The 8,390-nt window shown below is 41.5% G+C and overlaps 1 protein-coding gene across 1 annotated transcript in view; it reads left to right on the forward strand.

The window, feature by feature from the left end:
- The window catches only part of PDIA4 (protein disulfide isomerase family A member 4), a 50,148-nt gene extending 44,327 nt beyond the window's left edge, over window positions 1-5,821 (forward strand). The window contains exons 8-10 of the mRNA XM_070728026.1: window positions 2,073-2,229; window positions 2,313-2,546; window positions 5,261-5,821. Coding sequence (XP_070584127.1) covers window positions 2,073-2,229; window positions 2,313-2,546; window positions 5,261-5,676 — 807 coding nt within the window. The 3' untranslated portion in view covers window positions 5,677-5,821. The remainder of the gene's footprint in view (window positions 1-2,072; window positions 2,230-2,312; window positions 2,547-5,260) is intronic.
- The last annotated feature ends 2,569 nt before the right edge of the window (window positions 5,822-8,390 follow it).

An 8,390-nucleotide genomic window follows, 5' to 3' on the forward strand; every position in this document is an offset into this window, starting at 1 on the left:
TTCTGTATGTATCAAATGTTTTTAGCTGGAATTTTAAAATTAAGGGAGACTAGGATGGTCCCATTTCGGCCTTGTTCTGGCCTCATCAGCTAGCCACACCCTTCCTTACTGGGATTCGATCTGGCAGTCTCTGCCTTGTAAGGCCGAGAATTAGCAGTTGAGCCATCAGACCTGATCCCTCCAGCTCTGTACCAGGGAGGGGCTATATGTTTTTGTTTTGTTTTTTTATGTCGGATCACCCTGGTGTATTGAAGGAACGTCACAGCTCCTTTTTGCCTCTAGGCGCAACCCAGGACCATTTCAAGGCACTTAATTTATTCATAGCCGACAACTATATTCTGTATGTACCAAATGTTTTTAGCAAATGTTTTTGCCTAGAGGCAAAAAGGAGCTGTGACGTTCCTTCAATATACCAGGGTGATCCGACATAAAAAAACATATAGCCCCTCCCTGGTACAGAGCTGGAGGGATCAGATCTGGTCGCTCAACTGCTAATTCTCTGCCTTACAAGGCAGAGCTGCCAGATCGAATCCCAATAAGGAAGGGTATGGCTAGCTGATGAGGCCAGAACAAGGCCGAAATGGGACCATCCTATATATATATATATATATATATATATATATATATCAATCAATCAATCAATCATAAGCTTAAATGAAGTTATAAACTGGGGTGCATGCATACATATAAACATACCCAAATGTTCACAAATCATGAAATCCAGAATACAGTGGTACCTCAAGATACGAACCCCTCGTCTTACGAACAACTCGTGATACGAACCCGGGGTACAGAAAATTTTTGCCTCTTCTTACGAACTTTTTTCGAGTTACGAACTGGCGTTCGGAGACTGCTGGGAAGCCGCGTGGCTGTTTTAAAAGGTGACAGCCGGGCGGCGGGGCTTCCCAGAAGCCTCCCGAACGCCGGTTCGTAACTCGAAAAACGTTCGTAAGAAGAGGCAAAAAATTTCTGAACCCCGCGTTCGGTTCGGGAGGTTGCTGGGAAGCCCCCCAAGCCGAACTTCCGCGTTCGGCTTCGGGAGACAGCTGGGAAGCCGCGCGGCTGTTTTAAAAGGTCACAGCCGGCCTGGGGGGCTTCCCAGCACCCCCCCCCGAACCCCGAACCCGGAAGTTCGGCAAAAGTTCGGGGTTTGGGGGGGTGCTGGGAAGCCCCCCAGGCCGGCTGTCACCTTTTAAAACAGCCGCATGGCTTCCCAGCTGTCTCCCGAAGCCGAACGCCAAAGCTGAACTTCCGCGTTCGGCTTCGGGAGACAGCTGGGAAGCCGCACGGCTGTTTTAAAAGGTCACAGCCGGCCTGGGGGGCTTCCCAGCACCCCCCCGAACCCAGAACTTTTGCCGAACTTCCAGATTCGGGGTTCGGGGGGGTGCTGGGAAGCCCCCCAGGCCGGCTGTCACCTTTTAAAACAGCCGCGCGGCTTCCCAGCAGTCGCGGAACGCCGTTTTTTTGCGGGGGGGGTTTTTGGTTGCACGGATTTATTGACTTTACATTGTTTCCTATGGGAAACAATGTTTCGTCTTACGAACCTTTCGACTTACGAACCTCCTCCTTGCACCAATTAAGTTCGTATCATGAGGTATTACTGTATTTAATATTCTGCAAATCATAAAATATATTATGACTTTAAAACCTCAATTTTGGCATGAATTTTAATTAAACTCCTTAATGTATTCTCAGAAAAGGTTGAAAGGCCTCTTTCCAACTAATGTTTTTCTACCAAAAATAGATTTTTAAAAAGATTTATAGATAATGATAGATGTTTTTAAAAGCTTAGTATTTTATGGCAATCCAAGGTCAAGGAGAGATTTCTATGGATTAAAAGAAGAGAGAGATCCTTGGGGCTAAAGCTTTGTTGAATATTTTTTAGTTAACATTTCTTTTCATTCAGCTTTTGTGAATGAATAACTTTCAATAATCTAATACAATATAAAAATATTTATAAAATATAAAATATTTCTATTAGGATTTGTGTATGAATGTTCTACATAATGAAATTTCTTGTAATAAGCTTCATTACGAAGTAACAAAATAAGAGTTTTTGTTGCTGTAAACAGGAATCTACTGATGTTGCAGAAATGAAAAACCATGTGGTGAAACATTCCCTACCTCTTGTTGGTCATCGCAAGAGTGCTAATGATGTTAAGAGATATGCTAAGAGGCCCTTAATAGTTGTTTATTATATGGTAGACTTCAGTTTTGACTATCGTGTTGGTAGGTATAACTCAAGTAATTTTCTTAAAATATTTAGTATAATATTATCTACTAATCTATAAATGGTCTTTTGATACTTCCAGCTACCCAGTATTGGCGAAATAAAGTTTTAGATGTGGCTAAGGACTTTCCAGAATACACTTTTGCAATTGCTGATGAAGAAGACTACTCTTCAGAAATAAAAGATTTGGGGTTGGTTGACAGTGGAGAAGATGTTAATGTTGCCATATTTGATGAAGCTGGTAAAAAATATGCCATGGAACCAGAAGAATTTGATTCTGATATACTTAGAGAATTTATTTTGTCATTCAAAAAAGGTAAATGGTCTTGGATTTAGTTATACAGCTGGGTACCTGCATACTAGAAGCTACAGAGGAAACAAAGATGGGGCAAAGATTTCCCATCTTTTTTTTCTCTGCAACTTCTGCATGGCAAAGCTAAAATCTTTTTGGACTGCTGCCTTCTTGCAGAAGATACAGAACAATTAAAACTCGATCCATACATTTTCTGAACAGTTTTTATCCTAGAGCTATAATTGCATTTAGCAATGTACTAATGGTCACCGTCAGTGAACTGCTGGACAATACTACTTGGTCTGTTATGTGGATGTTGGATAGTTCGGGTGGGAAATTGTGGCGGGTTGAGCATGTTCTTTCAGATTATTATGTATGTTGAGATTGGTCTTTGGTGTCATACAAATTTTGTTGCATGGGTATACTGTGTATACAATGTTAATGTTGCCATATTGCCATCCAATGATAATAAAGTATTTATTTATTTATTGGAAATCAGGGAATTATCAGGGAAATTGGCAGTTCGGGAAATATCAGGGAATTATCAGAGAATTTGTGAAAAAATGGAATAAATCAGGGGGAAAACAAACTATTAAAATGTTTAAAAGTCAGAGAAAAATTATATATATAAAAAAACGGATCGCACTGCCTGACAGAGTTAAGCAAAAATGACCACAACTGTGGCAAGGACATCATCTGCCACTGTACCTTAACTAGATCACAAGTTACAGGGAATGTCAGGGAAATATCAAGGAATTTCAAAATGATTTCTCCCTGGAAACCCTGAAAAAGAAGGCCAGAAGCTGCAAGAGGGGAAATGAAGGTGCAAAAAAGCTTTTCCCAGCTATATTATATTCAAAGCTTCTAGAGCACCTGGGCTAGAAAGAAAGGCATTGTGGAAGAACAGCAAGCTTCTCTGTTGCTTTGCAACCTAGGCTTTGTTGCTAGATAATGTTTGTAGGCTGCTTCAAAAATGCAGCTTATTTCCCAGACAGGCTATCTAGCCTAGGAAATGACCAGTTTGCTATTTTTACCTAATGCAATCTCTTGCATTTCCAGAAGATCTACAGTAAAAGTAAGTGAGCAATTGATGGCAGTGAGTGGAGATGACTGTGTGGAATCGGTGGGTGGCAAAGTAGGTTGAATACCTGCAGGAACCAGCAGGGCAGGATAAGTGGGGGAGAGAAACAGGGACAGGGGGACACTGCACGAGTCATAATTTTTAAGATGGATCGTAAGGAGAATGAGGGATTGTATCCTAACTTTGAATTATTGCTAAGTGATTGGTCATGAGTAGTGTTGGGCAAACCCATCGAAGTTCGGGTTCGGCAGGTTCAACTGAACTTGGCGGCGAAGTTTGGGTAAGTTCACCCAACCCCAACACTTCTGGCCCCGCCCTCCTGTCTTCCGCTAAAGCAGCCAGCGGCTGCCTGTCTTCTTTTATTTCTTATGGAAAAGGCTCGGACGCCACAGCCACACCTCCTCCTTTAGATTTATTGATTAGATTAGATTTATTGGATTTATATGCCGCCCCTCTCCGCAGACTGTGCACACGATCATGTCAGTTTCCCCCGTGAAAAAGCAGAAGATGGAGTCAGCGCTGGAGCATCTCAAGCAACACACCACCATAGTGGCCAATGACCGTGGTGGCTGAGCCTTTTCCGTAAAAAATAAAAGGAGACAAGCGGCCGCGAGCTGTTTTGGCAGAAGATGAGAGGGCGGGGCCTACGTCAACACAGATCTCCCCGCCTCCCCCCCAGCCCTTCAGGATCCCAGCCGGCAACTTCAAGCGGGCAATGGCCAGGAGGGTGAGGCGGGGAGGGCTCTGGCCAGCCGGTCGTCCCTTCAGTGCACAAGACGGCCACGCCACCACCGCCGTTGCCCACTCCAGGCGACCTCAGCCTGGCTGTTGTCCCCATCCGCCCGTGGCTTTATTTCCTCCTCAACTCCCCCCTTTCGGACCCGGCCAGGAAGGAGTCTCCATGACATCAAAGCCCCACCCCGGGAATCCCAGCGTGGCCGGCAAGCAAATGGGATTCCCCACCTCCTTTTGCTTGCAGTGCCATTCCCGAGGCAGGGAAATCCCATCAACCCTGGGCAGCCCTTCTTGCCGGGGGGGGGGGGGGGGCGCACAGGAAACAAAGCCCAAGCGGAGGGCATCCAAGGCGAGGGAGCTGCTGCTTGCACCGGGGCAGGTATTTTGGGCTTGGAGGCGGCGCGGCTCTCCCCCCCTGTTGCGCCCATTGCCCAGGGCAGCCTTAGCTCACCCCGGCGCTCTTTGGAAAGGGGAGCGGGCAGGTTCTGTGTTTTAAGACTTGTGGACTTCAACTCCCAGAATTCCTCAGCCAGCCAACCTTGGCCACTTTAAGACTTTGTGGACTTCAACTCCCAGAGTTCCTCAGCCACCTCCACCTCCCACCCACCATGGTGTTCAAACGAACGCTGAACCTGAACACGAACTTTTTAAAAAGTCCGGGTTTTGGTTCGGTATGCCGAACACCGCAAAGTTCTGCATGGACCCAAACTATGCAAGTTCGGTTCACCCAACACTATTCATGAGCTGAGGAACACCTGTATGGTCTAATGATCAGGAAAAAGTGTTTTGTGTTTGATTTAAAGAAAATAAATAGTAAAAATACTAGCAAGGAACAGCTAAATTGGGAACTGTAATTTTCCAGGTGGGAAATAGCATGTGGATGTGGTGTTGGTATAACAATGCTTTTCTATTTCCTTTGTAGGTAAATTAAAGCCCATTGTGAAATCCCAGCCAATGCCAAAAAATAACAAAGGTCCAGTGAAGATTGTAGTTGGTAAAACTTTTGAATCCATAGTAATGGATCCAAATTCAGATGTTCTTATAGAGTTCTATGCTCCCTGGTGTGGGCATTGCAAGAAATTAGACCCTATCTATATAGAATTGGGTAAAAAATACAAAAATCAGAAAAATTTAATAATTGCTAAAATGGATGCAACTGCTAATGATGTCGCAAATGACATTTACAAAGTGGAAGGTTTCCCCACCATCTATTTTGCTCCCAGCAACAGTAAGAAGAATCCAATTAAATTTGAAAGTGGAGAAAGAGATTTGGAGAATTTGAGCAAATTTGTTGAAGAACATGCCACCAAATTAAGCACAACAAAAGATGAACTTTAAATAGAACATTTTTCAGATTAAAGAAAAAACCAGTGCTAACTTACTGAAAACGAAGAAGCAATGCAGTATCTGGAACAAAGAGGGGGGTTGAAGTGGAAAAACATTGTAGTATGAGATTTTTGTATTAAAGCAAATTTGAACACCACTTTTTAATGTGAAATTTTATTAATTTTAACAGTTTTGATGTTGATGTAAGACAAATACATTTTTGTGACATGTTCTCAATTCTATTCTTGCTACATGAAAACAAAGAAACTTTTTCTCAACCAAATCAATGTTTATTCTAATTCCATTTAGTTTCTAAATGGAAAGAAGGTGATATGAGAATAAATGCACATGGCCAAATACATAGCAACATATTAGCTGATTTCTATCCTGGTCCTATATTTTCTGTATCTATGCAAACAAATTTTAGATGGCAATAATGTCTGTACTGTATTTTAACAAGTGATCACCTACATTCATATTTCTTGTAAGATTTATTTTTAACAATTATAACAAGATAAAAGCAATTCTAAGGTTACAAGATTTTTGTTCATAATTATTGCTTAATTACAGAAAACTACCATTACATTATAACTTATCTGTTGCTTGAGTGAAATTTGTATATTGCAAGTTATATCCAAAAGGAAATTTTAAAAATATGGGAAACCAATGCACATTCTCTTCAGTTGTATATTCACAGGCTAGTTTTTTCAACCCTGTTCAAGCAGGAGGGCCTATACTATTTCAGACAAATGGTTGTCCAGTGTTTTCTTAAAAGCCTTCAATGATGGAGTACCCACAACATCTGAAGGTGAGCTGTTCCACTGGTTAATTGCTCTCACTACTCATCTTCATATAAAAACTAAGTAATCTGTATTTTTAGAAAAAAAATAAACAGGAAATATAGAAAACAAAATTAAATTTTAGCAAACACTTTTAAACTTGAAAAAATAAAAACACTTCTAACATTGCATTCTAACATTGCATCGGACCAGAATATCTCCAGGACCACCTTCTGCCACACGAATCCCAGCGACTGGTTAGGTCCCACAGAATTGGCCTTCTCCGGGTCCTGTCGATGAAACAATGTCGTCTGGCGGGGCCCAGGGAAAGAGCCTTCTCTGTGGCGGCCCCAGCCCTCTGAAATCAACTCCCCCCGGAGATTAGGATTGCCCCCACCCTCCTTGCCTTTCGCAAACTCCTTAAAACCCACCTCTGCTGTCAGGCATGGGGAAGTTGATTCTCCTGGGCCATTTCCGTTTTATGTATGGTTTGTCTGAGATGCATGACTGTTTTTATATTAGGGGGTTTTAAATTGTTTTTAACTATTGGATTAGTACTGTTTTCTTGTTGTGAGCCACTACGAGTCTTCGGAGAGGAGCGGCATGCAAATCTAATAAATAATAATAATAATTTGCATACTCAATTAAATATTGTTGTCTGAAACAGCATATTATAATGTAATCCTAATGTATCACAACATAATCAGAAAGCTTTTATGTTCTTCAGCAATCTACATCTGGCTGAAAGTCAAGCAGAACTTGGAGTAAGGGAAAAACAATATATTGTGCTTTTCTATCTTCATTTAAGCATCAGATATTAATGCTCTGAAGGATTTTCTTCCAAAGTCAAGTGATTACGTTTTATCTTCATTTTTCATTTTAAAAAACTTTTTTTAAATAAATGAACCCGATATTTCATTATATTTGTCCAACAAAAGTATACAGCTTTAAGCAGTTCACTTATATAAAGTATAGCCAGGTACTTTATACAAGTATGAAGGGGCTATATCTTTGTCTTCCTAATACTACAGTGTAAGTCTTTTGATCAGAGTAATGGTACAGAAAATCCATTTATGTTGTCGCATTCCAAGTACTGTTTTGAACTCCTTGAATGTTGGACAGAAAGGAGGAGGAATTAAAGGAGACCGAGAGGTGGAAAAAAAGTTTAGAAGAGTTGGATGCCTCTGGATTTTACAATTGGAAAAAGTGAGTAGAAAACAAAGAGAACATGGCGGGGGGAAGAGCTCTGAATCTGGGGGAAGGCATGGAAGGAAAAATAGATAAACTTATTGATGTTCAGCTGTATGTATGAAAGGTTTAAAATGATGGAAAGAGCATTTGTTAAAGATGTACAGGGGCTTTAAATAGGCTCAGAAGAGCAAAAAAAGAAAATTGAAAGAATTGAAAAAGAAGTACAGGCCCAAGCCAGGATAGCGAGTGATGTAAAAAGGCAGCAAAATTAGAGACCAATTTGGAAGATCGTCAAAGGAGATGGAATCTACATCTGTGTGGTTTTAAATAGGGCTTTGGAGCAGGAGTGAGATTGGCTGAAATAATCCAGGAGTGGCTCAAAGCAAATGATGCAGAAATTGATATTGATGATATAGAAAGAGCCCACTGGAGTATTGGTCACAGGGATCCGCAAATCCAGAGAGACATTGTGATCGCGTTTGCAAGTAAAAAGAAGGGTGAAAAGCTGTATAGGCATCTGGGAAGTATCGCTGATCTCAATCAAGATGGGAATGAGATAAGAGTTCTTAGGGATCTTTCCCAGCAGAACCTGTAAGATAGAGCGGCATTGAGGCCAATTACAACTTGTTTGTTCCGGAACAGTGTGAAGTTTACTTGGCCATTTCCTGCAGCCATTTTTATGTATCAAGGAAATGAGATGTATAGAGCACGTACGTTTCAGGAGGGAAAAGTTTTACTGCAACAACTGGGCATAAA

Source organism: Erythrolamprus reginae, chromosome Z (assembly GCF_031021105.1).
Source record: "Erythrolamprus reginae isolate rEryReg1 chromosome Z, rEryReg1.hap1, whole genome shotgun sequence".
Classification (NCBI taxonomy): domain Eukaryota; kingdom Metazoa; phylum Chordata; class Lepidosauria; order Squamata; family Dipsadidae; genus Erythrolamprus; species Erythrolamprus reginae.